The 19164-nt window shown below is 40.0% G+C and overlaps 1 protein-coding gene across 1 annotated transcript in view; it reads right to left on the minus strand.

Annotated features, from left to right (window-relative positions):
• Positions 1–19164, minus strand: part of LOC132828184 (copine-8-like) — a 593006-nt gene that overhangs the window by 299213 nt on the left and 274629 nt on the right. Inside the window, exon 7 of the mRNA XM_060845121.1 lies at positions 3730–3793. Within this exon, the coding sequence (XP_060701104.1) occupies positions 3730–3793 (64 nt within the window). The remainder of the gene's footprint in view (positions 1–3729; positions 3794–19164) is intronic.

Consider the following 19164-nt stretch of genomic DNA (forward strand, 5'->3'; position numbering starts at 1 on the left):
CTGAGATCTCTTCAATGTTTGACAGAGAGGGAGAACCCATGGGTTTCCATGGCCTTTCTGACTTTTCCTTCTGGCCTGTTGGCAAGTTTCCAGCATTCCTACAATCCATATGCTTGTTCAGGACTGTCACACCTATCTGAACTTTACATGCCACAGGAAGTGACCTCACATTGACCATGCCTCTTAACCATGCAGGGCCGTTGTACCCCCTGAAATAAACTCTCTCTCTTGCTTGATGGAATTTTGTGTCCAGCGCTGGCATTCCTGATGCCACTTCACCTTCCCCACCAGGTCTGAGAAGATCAAATATAACCTGGAGCAGACTATTCACCCCGTTAGCAACTCTGCTGGTGTTATTGCTGTAGTTGTAGGAGAAGTGGTCCAGTAATCAAATAGGAATTTGGACAATTGGTATCTAGTGAAGCTGTAGGGCTGCTTGTTTAAGTCTGCCTTTAAATTTGGACCACTTTTTCTGTCAGGTCATTGGATGATGGGTGGTATGGAGCTGTCCTGATATGTTGAATGTCATTCAACTTTAGGAAATATTCAAATTCCCTGCTATTGAACAATGTTCCGTTATCTGTGATCAACACTTCCAGGAGTCAGTGTACTGCAAAAGATGTGTGCAGTTTTTCTATTGCCATCCCCATGTTTGATGAGTGCACTCTATGATTGTCCAGCCACGCTGAGTGGGCATCCACAATGACTAAGAACATTGAACCGATGAAAGGTCTGCGTAATCAACAGAATGGGGTTCAAGGTTTACCCGGCTATTCCTACAAGTGTAGGGAAGCTGCTGGTGTGTATTTTTAGTCCTTTTTGGCACTAGGACACTGCCCCACAAATGCAGCCTTGTCTCTATCCAATCCTGGCCACCAGACATAACTCCTCACCAACATGTTCATTTTGCGAACTCCTAGATTATCTTGGTGGAGTTCAGCTGGTATCTGGCAGTGACCTTTGCTTAGGACAATAACTCTTACTCCCCATAATAATATGCTGTCCTCTGTGACCTGGTCTCTCCTGGTCCAAAAAGGCCCTTTTCCTTCCACCAGCACCATTAGCTGTTTCAGTTTTGCCAGGACCAGATACTTCTGTGTGCATAGAACTCAGAACAGTACAGCACAGTACATAACTTTCGACTCTCGATATTGTGCCGGCCTTCTATCCTACTTGAAGATCAGACTAACCTACATACCCTTCATTGTACTATCTTACATGTGACAATCTAAGAGCTGCTTAAATGTTCCTAAAGTATCTGACTGTCCCTAATGTATCTGATATTATCTGCTGCGACTGGAAATCTGTCCAGAAAATTTGAAACTATTACGGATTCTTCCAGTGACTCTTCTGGTGCTCTATCTGCCAGTGGGAATTGGCTCAATGCAACAGCACCCACTACTTGGCTCCGGGACAGTGTTCCAACTTGTATTTGTATGCACTTAATATTACAGTCTAGCACTGAATTTGGCCTGAAGCTATGACTGGCACTGCCTTATCCTCTTTAAGTAGATCTAGCAGGGTTTTGTGGTCCATTATTATTACAAATTTACATCCATAAAGGTATTGGTGAAACTTTCTTACTCCACAAAAGACCATCAAAACTTCCTTCTCTATTTGGATATATTTACATGCTGTATTAGCTAAATTCCTGGATGTTCGTCTCCACTGGGCCACCTATGAGCTAATAGTATCTCAATCTCATACAGGGAGGCATCACATGTCAATACCAGATCACACCTCGCTAGCACCTTAGAGGATGATAGCTATTTCTTCAATTCATTGAAAATTATGGCTTGGCTACGTACCCATTTCTAAGGCTGACCCTTTTTTAAGAGTTGATGCAAAAGGTGCCAGCAGAGAGGACAGGTTGCGCATGGACTTTCCATAAGAATTCAGCAGCCCAAAAAATAGAATGAAGCTCCAACACAGGCAGGGCACCTCTGATCACCTCACTTTATCTTCCAACAGGTGTAACCCAGTCTTCTCTGTAATCCAAGTAGGTCACTTGGGGTGCCTAGAACACACATTTTTCCCTTCTAAAGCATATAGCATGCCTAGGAGAAAAATAAAAGTGTTCCTTATTGGTCTGCCCTGTTATTAGCATGGCATCTAGATAATGCTGACCTGGCATAGACCAAACCAGAAGTATATACTCCAGTGAACATCAACTACATTGAAATAACTCCACAGAGATCAATGTCCCTGGAGGCTCCCTGCCTACAGTCCTGATGAAGGGTTTTTGCCCGAAACGTTGATTTTCTTCTCCTCAGATGCTACCTGACTTGCTGTGCTTTTCCAGCACCACTCTAATCTCGACCCATCACTAAGCCACCCTATATTTATACATGGAAAATCCCTGACATTGGTCCAGCTTCCTCAGAACCAGGTCTCAGAAAGACAAGATGTCTGACACGCCCTTTTTAAAATATTTTTTCTTCTTTTTAAGAATTTTTTTTAACCCCCACACTACCACCTAACTGCGGTCGTGCTTATTTTACTCCCTTTTTTTTTCTTTTTTTTAATCCCCACACTACCGCCTAGTTGCAGGTGTGCCTACTTTTTTCCCAACACCCAAATCTCCTTTTATTTACTTATTTTTTAACCCCCACACTACCGCCTAACTGTGGTAGTGCTTATTTTACTCCCTTTTTTTAACCTGTCAACCAGAGCTCCCTGACTGGACGAGATTAACAGCACCAATCAGGGAACTTGTATTCTGTGAGGTGCACCTCGTTGATCTCATTACAATCACGACATACAGTTTATTATCTTTGGAAAATATGTTGCAGCATTTTTAAAGCAATCATCATGAACACCATTGTCACTCGAGAGTCCAAAGTCTGATCTGAACAGAGACAGTGGACCATTTAAAGCTCCAGCTGCCTTTGCAAAATGCGCATGCATGAAATACAGATCACACTCCCCCAGACTGCTATTACAAACGTTGGGCTCAGATGGTGTGCTTAAGATTTCCAAGGTCCTTGGCCATTTTTGCCACAATAAGAAGCTCTCTGTCACAGTGGAAATCTGAGTTCACAAGTGCAAGTAGCTTGAAATTAAATGGCACAATAGAAAATTAATTTCACTGATCAAAACACAACCAAAAAGGTGTTGGCAGCAATTGTTGGTTTCTGCTGAAAAGACACGGCTTTGGTAGAGCAGATATACAGTCCACTTGCAATGACCATTCAACTTTCCAGTGAATGCCAAGCTGTGGCACCAATTGGTGACCCCACTGCATTAATGGCAAAACAGGGGCTCATCTTGGTCCGACAGAGAACCACGTGATTTTCAAGCAATAGCTAGTCAGAGGTCCACTGGTTAGGTGCTTGAATGCCTACTACAGGTAGACAGAATGAGCATAGCTGCCCTTTCGCAGCTTAAAGTTGAGAAAGAGACCCTTCACCAAATGTTGGATCCAGATTTTGATATTTAAACAGCTTTCAATTGAAACAGAGAGGTATACAGTCCCCAATTTGCAACTTGCTTTACAACTCCATGGGATGGCCTTGAGTACCAATGGACTGAGGCGCTTTCACTCCAATTCTCAACTGACAGTCACATATTTGTGAAGTGTGAATATAATAGCTAACAAATATAAAATAAGTTCCGCTGGTTTTAGAAATACAAAAGCACAGAGTGACATGACATTCTAAGATAATAATTATATCCAGGAGGCATTTTCTAACCCTAGTTTCTCCTGTGACAATGAAAGCTTTTACGTACCCGACAATTCCCAAGTTCTTCAGCTGACAGTATGATTGCCCCACATTTCTTTCCTGGAATTCCGCTGTGGACAGATAACAAAACAGAAATAAAAATGTGACATTTTAATTATTATTTTTCAACTGATTTTCAATCCTTAGCAAATGAAAAGAACCATGTCCAAAGAATATGCATTATAAAGTAAAATATTTTCTGTAACTCAGAGCAATCGGGTTGACTATAGAGTTTGCTTTCCTCCATTTGCAGTTTGTAGTTAAAAAGAAAAGTGGCTGGTAAGAATAAAAAATACTCTGTTATCTACATCTTTGCTAACATTCAAAAATGGAAGAAAATATTACAAATAATTACTTACGGAACTATTTGTTTTCTATGTAAAAAATCAGTACTTGCTGGATTATTCACTTTGTTTAATTTTGCCTTTTTGATAGATTATTCTATTAACAATTCTGTTGGAACATTGTACAAACATTACCATTTAGCAACTTCCTTCACTCATTTCAAGAAAATGGATGGTGATAATGGAAAACAATAGCAAGTTTCTTCTTGTTTGCAGAGACAATAGTGAGCATCAGTGTGCCAAGTTTAGCACGATTGACTGCAACAAAGACATGTTCCAGTTCTGAACAGATGTACTTCGAAATGTGTTTGCCTGCAGCAGATTGTTATTTCTTCTCACTCTGCTGCCTGTTTTCATACCTCCAGTTTATTAAATAGTAGCAGCTAACATTTAGTCATATTTCGGATGGCAGCATATTATATGAGGTGATTTCATGTCAAGTGGCAAATAAAGTAAATTCAATCACAGCCCCTTCCCAATCTCTACTTTTGCTGAAATTTTAAACAGGAATGTAAAACATACACTAATGATTTTGATAAAATGGAAATAGAAGATGTGGCCCTTACTGTAGCAGCTATATTTTGGTACAATGACTTAATTACATAATTAATACTTTAGTATCCCATCAGATAACCAGTTGAATCCTCTTTTCTTTAGTGTTCCAGCACTGGAAGAGTGTATACCCTTACACTGGGAGATTGGTTCCTATCCTCCGACACATTGCTGTAAATCTGAGATCTGCATACACCTGACAGTAATTACTGTCGTAGAGATAATGTCAGATTATGTTTCTCATTAGCAAATAAGTTGATAAATATTGCAACAGGAAGCCAATAGAATATGGGTGTATAATGGCACTGACCTATTGTAGTTCAATAATTTTATTTACCTTTGTATTAAATTCAATAAAAAAAAACCCAGCCAAGAAAATTCATCAATGCTATTGCATTATACTATGTATGTAAATGGGTGAAGTCAAAACAATTCAGCCAAAGAAAGTTACTCAGCTTGTACTGCTTCAAAGATTTCCATGAATTCAGGAACATTTCATGATTAATTATATCTGGACTATACCATTATTGGAGAAGATCATAAAAAAATGGCATTTAAATGTAACTATTCTGGTTCAAACATTTTGTGTCCATTTCCAACAAAATATGCTGGAAATCTGAGTGGCTCTGGCAGCATCTGTGGAGAGAGAGCAAGCCAACCTTTCGAGTCTACACAGTCTTCATCAGAGCTGACATTAAGTATTGAGGGGGCAGTACTCAATATCAGAAAATGGAATGGCAGCATGGATTCCATCATATGCAGTAATTTTCTCTTACATTGTATTAAAAAGTATGTTTAAAGACATAAGTATGTGAAAGGGAGAAAATCAGAAATTGGATTTGAACAATTTTGAGGTCAAAGTTAGAGAACAGAGAGTCCCATTCAAAGAGGCTGCTCGTGAAATAGCTTTGCAGAATTCACTGGGAAGGAAGCTGCTTTGGTGCTAAGGGTTCCCTGCTTTCAGAGACAACATCATGGGATTCCTGCAAAAAGCTTCTTAAGACTTAGCAACTGCTATTGTCACAGAGCAAATGAATAAAGAAGCTCTTAGATCTAAAATAAAAGCAAAATGTCAGCCCTTTATACACCTTGCCCCATTTTATTTTCCACTGGCTATATGCCACTTCATGAAAGAGTCAAGAACAATATCTGATGGCATACACCTGGCAAGTATCACTTTTGGAATGCTCCACTGCTGTTAAAATTCAAAGCTAGCGTCAACTCATGAGAACGTGTTTAACAGCCTTTATTTTTGATTTCTAATGGCTTGTCTTTAGTAGACATCTCACAGTTGATTTGCATTCATTGTAACTAGTGGAAACAGCTAATCAGACAACTGAAACCTCATCTACACAACTTACTGCATTTATCCACTTATCCAACAATCTGGAAAAGTAAAATATTCATCTGCTGCTTGTCAATGCCTTAATCAATGTGCCAAAGCAACTGTATCAAATCTACAGTGGTAGTAAATCAGAATGATGGGCAGCAAGTTAACAGTGACACAGAACACCCGTCAACCCATCCTAGCTCCATTGTTTATATATTTCTGCCACTGAATCTGTGGACACTTTCCACCCGAAAACCTGACAGATGTTACACTGTGACTTTTGGATTGAAAACCTGACTGATCAATGGCCCAGTGTCAATTCCCATCCTCCACACAATGCAAAGGTCTGCCCTCCCCAATAGAGTCATTTGGAATCAATGCACAAACAATGGTTTATTAGATCCTGAATCATTGTTCATCAATGAAGAGAATCCCACCAGCTCAGCTGAAATCCCAACTCCGGAATTGTTGGCCTCTACTTAATGCATTTCCTATTCTGTGTGGTGCTCAAGTGCAAATATTTACTCAAGTGAACACATTAATAAACGTTTGATGTTCTGAAGCAAGTCTCCCTTCAGTAAATTAATAGATGAAGTTAACTCCCATGACTGTACTGAGTGTTTTCTCGACTCTTGTTCTAAGTTTTATTTAGAGGTGCTTGTTAGTCAGTAATATGCTATCAATATCTAACTTATCACAATTTCTGAGAGAAAGGATCAATGTGGTACCCTCAAGTTATGATGTTAAAAAGTTAAAGGTTTTTTTAAGCACGTTACAGCGTATCACACAGTTATAGGAGATGTTCCAAATTAATCATTGGGAATAATCAAACTGGCATCTTAGGAATCAAAATCCAGTAAATTCTTATTCTTCAGCCTCAATGGAAAGAGATGGATTGGCTCAGTTTCGAGGTGCCAAGTGATAAGATGATACATCATGATTTCGGAAACATATGAGAATTGTTTCTTGTTATCAGGATAAATTGTGGTCAATAAAATAAACATTGTAAAGACGATCATAATAACAACCTGGTCAAAACAAGTGATGATCTGTTGCAGGTGAATTTCTGTCCTAATTTAACAGTTTTCAGGACTCAGAAATATCCAGAGAAAATCTTTGAGATTTGCAAAGCACAGACATTCTTTGAACCATAGGACAGGATTCATTAATCATCTCAAAGAATAATCGACAATCAATATTCTGGTTGTACAAACTAGACTTTCTTTTTCAGTTGCAAGAAATAAGTGGGGACAAAGATTATTTGATAGGATTTATTTCTAAAAGAGAACAGTGTACTCAATGTGAGAGTTGCTAGTGCATGAATATGGGACATTTACCAACACCATAGGCAGCATGCAGCGTGAATTCCACCAATCTGTCTGCATCTAACACATGGTTTGCCTCTCAGGGCAACCTTTGTTTGCAATTCAGTAGTTTTCTTTGTACGTCAGTGGCTAAAATAATGCCAATTTTTTTTTTGAGCAATTTTAACAAAGTTTAATTGGAGTGTTATCAAACAAAATTGTCTACTGTACCACTCAAGCATACAGTAGGAGAAGTAACAAAACACTGACATCCCTACGCTATGTTGCGTCTGACACATAGTGTGTTTTAACTCTTACACCGAACAAAGAAACTGCTAGTCGATTCTTAATAAATAAAGGGTAATATTTATTTATTTAACACAATTAATATTATAATAAAATACTCTACAAACTAACAATTTACACTATAAATCTAATCAAATATCCTGTGCTTTAACTTAACTTTGGATATCATATCCCACCACATTTGATCTTGGCCTTGATCCAAGTGGCGAGGATTGCCTGGTCTTCTCCCAGTGGTCTCCCATTGTCTTCTCCTCTTGGTGGTTGGTCACAAGTTACCACTCCTGAGGGTGGTACTGCAGTGACTCTTATAGTTCAAAGTCTTCTAGCCCTTTTGGGAGGGTCTTTATGTGCCCTGATAGATCGCTCAGGGCTTGATCACCCTGATTGATCGGACCCAATGTTGACATGTTGATGGCAGGGTGGTCCTTGGGCATCCATTCCTGGAGGTGTTAGGCACACATAGGTCAAGTGGCCCTCTCCAAACAAGGGTGTGAGATGTCCGTGTACCTGATAAAAAACTCTGTGTTTCTGATAGTCCTGGGGACGGCACTCAGGTCGATTCTATTCAATTCTGATTCAAGTGTATATTGTACTGTCAGTTGCATACTGTCTAACTGTAGCTACAGCCTGTTTGGATTCTGCAGCATGTTTATTCCAGAGTCTTTTTGTACAGTCACTTTCGGTCAAGGCTTGTCTCAATTTCCCAGTATACCTCATTTATTGTCAATTTTTCATAATTCCATCATTTTGAGCAGCCCGTCTAGCCACACCTACATCAGAAATGTCTCAGAACTAATGAGACTTCTACATCCTTTGGAAATAGTAACAGCACACATACCAACTACTTTGCCAGCTACTATCCAGGACAAAAGACTGCATAATCACAACATGCAGGACAAATGTGATAGACAAAATACCATGCAGCAACTGTGAGGAACATTACATAGGCCCAGTGGACAGGAAATGCACCACCAGAATACACGAGCATCAGCTTGCAACAAAACGACACAACCAGTCCTCCCTCAGATCAATAAACACTGACAATGAAGGACACCAAATCAACTGGGACAATGTTACAATACTGGGGCATGCTAAACAAAGACAAGCTTGGGAATTCCTGGAGACCTGCTATTCATCTACTGGTTCCATAAACAAACACGTTGAAATGGACCCATCTACAGACCACTACAGCACAAAACCGAAGTAGAACTGCCCGCCACAACAGACAGAACTGTATAAATTTTGAGCAAATCACAATGTCAGAACTTCATTTAGAAGCTACACAGCACTGAAGATGTCACACAGGAGGGAGACAAAATATTTGCAAGAAAATCAATCCAGCTCGGCAATAACTTCAAAGTGACAAAATGTTTAGTCAAAAGGATCATTTTTGAGTATTGTCTCAAAGAAAAGCAGAGATCAGGTGATGGGAAGGTTTAGGGAAGGTATTTCAGAGTCAAGGGCCTGGCATCTGATGGCACGACCACCGACGGTTAAGCAAATAAGATCAGGAATGGTCAAGACATCAGATTGGAGGAGCAAAGGTGTCTTGGTGAGAGCTATGGGGAGTGGGAAGAGTTGGAGAAGATTACAGTGAAAGGATGGGCTCAGGCCTTGGAAAAGATAGATAATTTTTCAATGGAGCCATTGTCAGATGGGGAACCCATTATTTCACTGAGTTCAGGGCTGGTGGGTAAACAACACATGATGAGCATTAGCGTACCATCAGCAGTCTTTCGGATGAACTCTAGATAATGGGAAGTGGAAAAAGGAAGGCTGGCCAAGAAGCTGGTAGAAAAGTCAAGACTAAAACTAACAAAGACATGAATGAGATGTTCAGGGACAGATAACCTGAAACAGTTTGGAGAGAATGGGGGGAAGATGGGCAAAGTTAGAGATGGAAACATGTGATCTCTGTCTTGGAGCAGATCTGACAGCCAAACTTGTTTCGTGATTACATCTGTCACCAAATTTATAAGCAGTGTGGTTCAGCCTCAGATAATAGCCGGATAAAGGGATGGAATCAGTGAAATTAGTAGGCCACATGAACTGCTCTTACCAATATGTAGGTGGGAGATATTGCAGATCCTTCAATACTGTCAATGAAAAAAGAATTAAGTAAACTGAAGGTGAAATCAAATAGGACTTCTACAGCCATATGAGAAGAAATTTTCAAATGTTTCGGCTATGGTAACTGACTGCAGTAACAACATAATAATCAGTGTGCTACTCTATCTCTTGCAGAATAAATGCAATTGCACATTCTCCTCGTGTCTGCTTGAGTTTCCTCCGGGTGCTCCGGTTTCCTCCCACAGTCCAAAGATGTGCAGGTCAGATGAATTGGCGATTCTAAATTGCCCATAGTGTTAGGTGCATTAGTCAGAGGGAGGTGGGCCTGGGTGGGTTACTCGTCGGGAGGGTCAGTGTGGACTGGTTGGGCTGAAGGGCTTGTTTCCACATTGTAGGGAATCTAGTCGAGAAACCATGCTATTTACTACAATTTGAAATAAAGTACAAAAACAGTAGGGCTGATTTCTTAATGAGATCTTATATCGGCATAAAAAAACAATTTTACCAACATAATCTGGCCTCTTGCTGAATGTTTTATAAAAAGATAATATATTTTAAGTAGTAAAAAATAATTTCTAATTTTGCATCATGGAACTGAGACAGTAAGTGCAAGACTGGATCAATCCACAGGATTTCTTCTTCAAACTGCCCTTTTTCCTCTTCCTACAGTAGAACCTGAATCTATTATTACACAATGATCAGCTTCAGTCACTATTTCATCACTTCTTCAACACTGATATGGAATATTGTATTCATGTTTGAGAATAACAAGATTCAAACTGCAAAAAGGCAAATTTTAGAATGATATTTACACCATCTTCCCAATTAACAGACTAGACTCTCAAATGGAATGGGAAAGTATGGATTTTGAAATTGCGTTACAGAAAGCCATTCGAATGGAAAGTTGTTTTCTACTACATTACAACAAAGTGCAATTTAATTATTGCATAGGCTGGATCATTAGCAACATTAAAAAGAACCAAATCTGATTCTGGCTGAACTGTGTATATTCATTTCAAGCAATTTTACAAACGTTTACAGGGGAGAATACCACAAATTGTGGGAAGAAAATTCAAGGATTTGTCCAGTTTAAAATGTGCAAGAAGCTCTAAGTGTGGATTTGATGGTTTACTCACCATCAGAATTAAATTAGACACCACGTTAAGATAGGGCAAAAGCAGGAGCCAGCACAGTCTGTCTGTTCTAGATTGGGCAATTTGTTGTCATTGATCCCTCTCTCTCTCTGGTGATTCTATGGCCTGCCTAATTACAGGGTTAAAGGATGAATTATTGGTTAATCAAAACAGAATAGCCACTTATCTTATATAACAAAGTACTTTATGCATGATAGCAACAGATACAGTTTATTTTGCTGACATTATTATTTTGGACTATCAGGAACTGTGTAGCGTACACCTGCCTCTCTCTGGAACTCGTGTGGATCACCACTGTTATGCATGTGACATCATCAGAATGAGTGGAACTTAACATGAACATAAATTCATTCACAACCATTACTTCGTAAAACAAAGTAAACCTGCAAAGCCCTCCAACTAATATCAGAAGAATTATACCAAATTTGGTTGAGTTGTTGAACAGACTATTAAAGCAACAGTCTGACATGGCCATTCTGATAGAGACTGTAGAAACATATGAAATAGGAACAGGAGTAGGCCATCTGGCCCCTCAGGCCAACCCCGCTATTCAATAAAATCATGGGGCTGATCTTTTCGTGGACTCAGCTCCACTTACCCACCCATTCACCAAAAACCCTTAGTTCCTTTATTGTTCTGAAATCTATCTTTGCCTTAAAAGCATTCAAAGACGTAGCCTCAACTGCTTCACTGGGCAGGGAATTCCATAGATTCACAACTCGTTGGGAGGAGATGTACCTCCTCAACTCAGTCCTAAATCTGCTCCCCTTTGAGGCTATGCCTCCTAATTGGCAGTGGAAACAACCTCTCTGCTTCTATCTTATTTATTCTCTTCTTAGTTTAATATGTTTCTGGGAGATCACCCATCATTCTTCTAAATTGCAACGAGTATAGTCTTAGTCTATTCAACCTCACCTCTTCACTCTGAAATCAATTTAATGAGCTTTCTCTGCAGCCTACAGTGCCAGTACATCCTTTCTCAATTAAGGAGACCAAAACTGGACATAATGCTTGGTGTGGCCTCATCAGCACCCTATACAGATGCAGTATAACCTATCTGTTTTTAACACTCCTCAAGCAATAAAGGATAGTACTCCATTTGCCTTAATTAACTGCTGCATCTGCAAACCAACATTTTGTGATTCATGCACACGAACACCCAGGTGCCTCTGCACAGCAACATGCTGCAATTTTTCACTATTTCAATAATAACCCATTTTTCTGTTATTCCTCCAAAAATGGAGGCTCTCACATTTTGTAACATTGTACTCCATCTGCCAGTCCCTTGCCGACTCAATTGACATGTATATGTCTCTCTGCAGAATTTCTATGTCTCCTGCACATTTTCTTTAATGTTCCAGGTTCCTCTCACAATGTTTTCTCTCACTGGCAGGAACAGGCCCACAGGAGGTACATAGTTTGATGGTCAAGAGGCAGTGCAGGAGTTCGGGAGACAATGAAGTATCAGGTCACAGAAGAAATCTGCTCATTACCATCAACCAGGTTCTACTGGCTAATAAATCAGTACTCTTTCATTCTGAGCACCATTTGGAAGAAGCATTGAGGAAAGTAAAGGGAGAGAACATAGTTTTGTTGGGGATTTCAATGCCCATCCCCAAAAAAATGGATCAGTGTGACACTACCACAGAAACTAACAGTGGTAGTTAAGTCCCGAAAGAAGCAGATGCTAAACTGAGCTGATGGGAAATAGTTAGAGAACCAACCTGATGGAAAAGCCAACTTGACCTCATTTTTGTCAACCCTGAATGCTTGCATTCAATCAAACCCCAGTAGTTTTGGCAGGAGTGATCACCACACAGTACTAATGGAGATGAATCCCCTCTTAACATTCAGGCACCCTGCAATATGTGGGACACTATCACTATGCTAATTGGGACAGAGTCAGAACAGATCCAGCAGCTCAAAGGAGAACATCCACTAGGCAGTGAGTGTGTTCATCAGCATCAGTAGAATTGTATTCCACCACAAATAGGGATGTTAAGGCCCATTATGCCTCACTCTATCAATTCCATGATGCTGGAATTCTGTTTTTTCCATTTAAGAAAGCATGGCAACAGCAGCATGTGATGCACCCAGTAAAACTACAACACAGGACTACATGCACGCATGGCAGTGGAAACCGCACGCAATAAACACAGCTGCATAATCTCAACAATTGGCATCCTTCTGTACTCCTGCCATATCCATTAATAAATGATAGTGAGTAATTCATTATTAAATTGGAAGGGGAAGCTCTATAATCATCCTATCCACAATAAGCTTATCTCATCAGTGCAAACGGTTAGAGCATTTGCAACCATCTTTAATCAGAAGTGCTACATGGTAGATCCTTTTCAGGCTTCTCTTGCATCCTCACTATCACAGAAACCAGTCTTCAACAAATACTTTTTGATTAGCTCAGTTCGCAGGATGGCTGATTATTGATGCAGAGTGATGCCAATAGAGTGGGCTCAATTCCTGAAACAGCATTGGTTATAATGAAGGAATCTCCTTCTCAACCTCTCTCCTAGCTTGAGGCATGTTGACTCTCAGGTTAAACCACTACCAGTTCTCACTTTCTAGTCAGATAGCAATCATCTGGGACTACAGTAACTTGCTAAACATTGAGGATAGCATAACATCTCACAGTCAATTTGAATGATTATCCACAATTGTTTACGAATACATGTGTTAAAATGAAACTATTCAGTTTGAGTCAACTTTCCTTTAGATTTCTCTGTTATGGACTATTGTAGCTGCAGTAGCTTGTCACAGGCCAATGTCATCAAACGCTTCCGAACAGCTGCATCTGTCCTTGAGTGACAAATGATAAAATGCCTGGGTCATGGAAATTTTCAGAACTCAATTGACTTGAATCAGCTTGATTTCAAATTGAATAATAATTTTTGAGTTACAATTCTGGGCAAAGTGACCTCAGGGAGAGGAGGGCCCTTAAGTTGGGGTGGAACTTTGATCCATAATTTGTTAGGTTGTGGAGAAAGCAGCCCAGAAATTCCCACGACAGGTATGAAGCAGTGATATTGCAGTAGCCTTAGTGTTTCTGACTTTCTTTCTTGCAATTCGACCCAACTCCCTTCATCCATTCCCTTTTCAATGTTAAGCACCCCAATCCAAATACCACATTAATAGATGCAGAATAAAGTTCATTCTAACCTACTTTAACAACATATTTGGACCATGGAAAACTACCTCGACTTAGTTTCATATCAGGAACAATTTGCTGCTCAGGGTCCACAATTTTTTAGGAAGTAGGGTTCAGTCAAAGCTGTCTCAGTTAGGGCCCTTTAAAGAATTTGAGCCAGATTAAGCAGTGAAAGGACAGTGGGTTTATCTACTGTTACTTGCTTTTCATATTCCGCTATTTAAATTCATCCATTCAATAGTCCTTTCAGTGGAAGAGTTGAAACATGAGAATTCAATCTTAAAAACAGACTTACTTATTCAAAGTTAAAAATCACACAACACCAGGTTATAGTCTAACAGGTTTATTTGGAAGCACTAGCTTTTGGAGCGCTGCTCCTTCATCAGCTGGTCACAACTAGCGCCTCCAAATACACCTGTTGGACTATAACCGGGTGTTGTGTGAGTTTTAACTTTGTATACGCCAGTCCAACACTGGCACCTCCAAATAATTAATTATTCAAAACTGAAATTAGGAAGCGCTTTTTCACATACAGAGTAGTGAAAGTGTGGAATTCCCTTCCATAAAATGCTGTGGAATGCAGAGCCATTCTGAATAGATTTTTTTTAAGTAAGTACAAGAAGCAATACAGATGAAAGGCAGGTGAATAGAATTGAAGTACATTTCTGAGAAGATGTAAGTGATGTTTGGATCAGGCTCAAAGATTAAGAGTCCCGATGAGCCGGAGAGTTTTAAATGCTCTATTCCCTGTTTCATAATCAAAACTGTCACCCCTTCCATTTCCTCTCTTTTTTGACTCTTCCCACATCACTATCACTAAAACTGTGAGTGATATGGAAACATAACATTAAATTTAGTGTTCCGGAAATAATGCATTGGTGAAGCCAATGAAGTCAGCTGGCAATTCTGCATCTAATCCTGGCCCGTTAAAAAAATGCTCTGGTCAAATAAGAAAGTTTTAGGCTCCATAGTCGTAGCTTTCCTGCCCAACTCCATTAGCATGAACATAAGATTTCAGATCATAAAGATAGCGCAGGAGTTTTTCAAAATGAAATTCCACGTATAAATACTCCTCATTGCATTTGCTTCATATTTGTCATTTTGTGAGTCATTGATATTTGGTGAGACCTCATGGTTGGCACATATTAGTAGGTACTGGGGAATGAGAGACATTTCTCTTATTGGTGATATTATGCGTTTGCCTTCACACTTTATTAAATAGTTGTATCAGTGTCCAGTGTGGGACTCACTACTCTCTAGGACATCACCGAAATTGTAGTATCAGCTGCTCCACTCTCCTCTGCATTCTAGTCCAAGAACAAGGGTAATTAAAAAACTGGAGCAGAACTCAAATCCTTGTCAAGGCCTCTTAAGTAATACTTTTACATTTGGAACCCTTCAGCTTCCTCAGTTTCTTGATAAATACACCAATAAAACCATGCCCCCGGCACACGCAAGATGTTTGGCTCTTCCCACTCCACTCTTCCATGTCCCTGACTCTATTCCATAGCCTCTCCTTACTGCTAACTCACTCTCATCAGTCCCAAGCCTCTATGCAAGATGACATTCTCTTGCACCCTTCCCTTGCGCTGTTGAATTAAACAAGGAAATGGCACTGACTTCATACACAACTGTACAAAGTCGACTGGTACATGCAAAGATAGATAGATGTTTGAACAGTAAAGAAATTAAGGGTCATGGTGAACAGGAGGGTAAGTGGAGCTGAGTCCATGAAAAGATCAGTCATGATTTTATTGAATGATGGAGTAGGCTCAATGGGCCAGATGGTCTACTCCTGCTCCTATTTTTGATGTTCTTATGCTACCTTTAAATGATCATAAATTGGGTGTTATGAGATTTATGTGACATTTTCCAGAAGGTAGGACTTCAATGAAAATCATTTCATGATCATGAGTATTTATGGAAAACGATATCCTGAAGAGCTCTGAACTTGCAAGGCTACAAGTCAAGGGGTTGCCAAGTGGGATTAGAATGGATGGCTAGTTCCTTCAGATGGCACAGACATGATGGGCTAAATGGCTGCTGTCGGTGATCCTATATGCAAAAATAACTGAATTATAACATGAATTATTTCATTAAAATAACTGGTCTTCACCTCAAAATGGAATGAAAATGAGTAACTTTCAGATTACTAAAAATTAATGGCATTCCAATTTTTACATCAAATATGGATGGTTAAGACACCAGATGGATTTAGGTTATTACACAAGTGGTTAACACTGCTGCCTCACAGTACCAAGGACCTGGGTTTGATTCCACCCCAGCTGACTGTCTGTTCGGAGTTTGCATGTTCTCCCTGTATCTGTGTGGGTTTCCTCTGGGAGTTCCAGTTGCCTCCCACATCCAAAGATGTGTAGTTTAGATGGATTGGCCATGCTAAATTTCCCATAGTGTCCAGGAATGTGCCGGCAAGGTGGATGAGCCATCAGAAATGTAGGGTGATAGGGTTAAGGTGGGGGTGTGTCTGTGTGGGATGCTCTTCGGGGGGGGGGGGTCAATGTGGACTTGATGGGTCAAATGGCCTGCTTCCATGCTGTAGGGATTCTACTAAGTAATTTCTCTCTCAAAAAAGACTAAATTTGCAGAAAATACATAAACTAAGAAGTTATTCAAAGCAAATTTAAAGCAGTAACTTTAATTAGAACAGGAACAAAGAACATATTGGGACTACAACAGAGGAAAAGTGGAACAGAACTTCCTGAAATTTAAAACTAAAAACTTACACAAGAAAGAACGAGATTTAGAGCACCAGGAATAATAAAAACAAAAATAAATGCACAAAAAGATGTACAGGGAAAAAGACCATAACTATTTCAAACTGGACTCATTGATTGCATCATAAGTATCAGTAATAAATCACTGCTGTAGAATTCGTGATTAGTACAGAAGTATTTTTCTGTGAAAATAAAACATTGAGTCAACCAGTTGTAAATTGACACAGCCCTTCTAAATAATAACTCAGCTAAAGTCTGAGTTATTATTTGAGGTACAGTAAGAACAATTAACTAAAATGAGAAAGAAGTGAAAGAGAGATTATATGTGATGGGTTTCAAAGATAAACTCAATTTTTGGAATGATACATACAACTCCATCCATAGATAGCAAAAAAAACTGGATAATGTACTTAGTAAATATGTCAAAGAAAGCTGCAGGGTATTAAAATAGGCTTTGATCTTTGTTTAAATATTTTAAAAAAGCATAAAATTAATATAGTTAATAAAAGAATTGCTTTCGTATATATTTTTATGATTTGGTCCGAGCTGTAACACAAGAACTCATAAACACAAGAAACAGGAGCAGAAGGAAACCGCTGAATCTCGTCATATTGACATCCTGGAGATCACCAATGAACAGAATCTCAACTGGACTAGTCATATAAATACTATGGCAATATGAAGAGATCAGATGCTTGGAATTTTGCAACCAGGAACTCACCTCTGACTTCACAAAGCCTGTCCATCTACAAAGCACAAATCTTAGAATATTCCCACTTGCCTGGATGAGTGCAGCTCCAAAAGTACTCAAGAAACTTCACATCATCCAGGACAAAGAAGCCCACTTGACTGCTACCAGATCCACACATACCTACTTCCATCTTAGATCCTAAGACAGCACTTTCCAAACCCTTGACCATTCCCATCTAGAAGGATATAGGGCAGCAGATAGATTGAAATACAAGCATCTGCAAGTTCCCCTCGAGGCAACTCACCATCCTGATTTTGAAATGTATTGCCATTCCTTCACTGTTGGGTCAAAATCATGGAATTCTCTCCTTAGCAGCATTTTGGGTGTACCCACCCTAAATGGAGTGCAGTTGCTCAAAAATAAAGCTCACCGCCACCTTCTCAAGGGCAACTAGATGGGTAATAAATAGTGTCCAGCCAGCGATGTCTACATCCTCTGAGTGCATAAAAAAAATCTTGACCTTGCTCCGTCATTACATATGATCATGGCTGGCTTGGGTTTCAACACTAGCTTTCTGCTGAGTCTCCATATCCCCTAATTCGCTGAGACCAAAAATAAATCTATCCATACCAGCCTTAAATGTATTCAATAATGTAACATCCAACACCCCCTAGATTTGAGGAATCCATAAAATTCACAATAGTTTGGATGAGGCAATTGCTCCTCACTTTGCTCCTAAATGATTAAGCCCTCATCCAAGAAGAGGGTTGGTTAGCTCAGCTGGCTGGATGGCTGGTCTTAAGTGCAAAGTGATGCCAACAACACATTTCATTTCCAAATGGGCTGCAATAACATGGAGGACTCTCCTAAAACGTTCCTTTCTCCTGCGGCATCAGTGACCATCATCAGTCATTACTCTCCAAAGAGAGAGCAGCTCTATGGTCCTCTAAATGGTGAGATATATGAAAGATTCGGGCAACACGTACAATGAAGCTAATCTTGATGTTGAGATCATCTCACTCTATCTTTTATGCTTTTCAGAAGCAGCATGGATGGATCCTTGCTAACCAATAGAAAAGTGCTAACAAACTGTCAGTTTTGATTGTAAATGCACTAGTAACAGCCCAATTTGCCTCATCAATATTTGGACTACCATCTTACCAAACCCGTCAAGCAAGTTCAATCTCAAGAAATCCCATCAAAGAAACCAGGGTGAGCACTTGGTGGATCCATCTCTCCGCTTGCTCTGAATGGCCTGTATACTGAAGACCTGGCACCAAAACAACAAGATATATTCAATGGGCACTGGCCACATCCACTCCATGTCAACAGACATTGGCATCCACCATGTATCAGCCTCTGAAAACCCTCATGATACATCTCTGATCCACTCAGGATGCTTCTGCACTTCAATGTGCAGAGGCAACTAACACTGTCATGGCTGCAGCAAGTTCACTGTACTCAGGGCCATGCAGACAGCTGATGCACTGGACCAGGCTGTATCTCTGGGCCCTTCACACAACACCATAGCACTCATTCGCTCTGAGCCTACTTGGCCTTGCTTTTGGTGCATTGTCACCTCAGCCAGAGATATCAGATTCATATGACTTCTGTCCTGCCTTGCCTTTTACAGCTGACACACAGACAGAAGGCTTGTCATAAAAGTCATCAGCCCTCAGTCCAGTCAAGGGGGCAGACTTCAGTCAGGTGCCCCCAGCACAGTACCTTGGAGCAGCCTCGAGTACCAGTCCAGAGCCGGCTCCAGTTTTCAGACTTAGTGTCCTTTCCTTACA

The sequence above is a fragment of the Hemiscyllium ocellatum genome, chromosome 26 (assembly GCF_020745735.1).
Source record: "Hemiscyllium ocellatum isolate sHemOce1 chromosome 26, sHemOce1.pat.X.cur, whole genome shotgun sequence".
NCBI lineage: Eukaryota > Metazoa > Chordata > Chondrichthyes > Orectolobiformes > Hemiscylliidae > Hemiscyllium > Hemiscyllium ocellatum.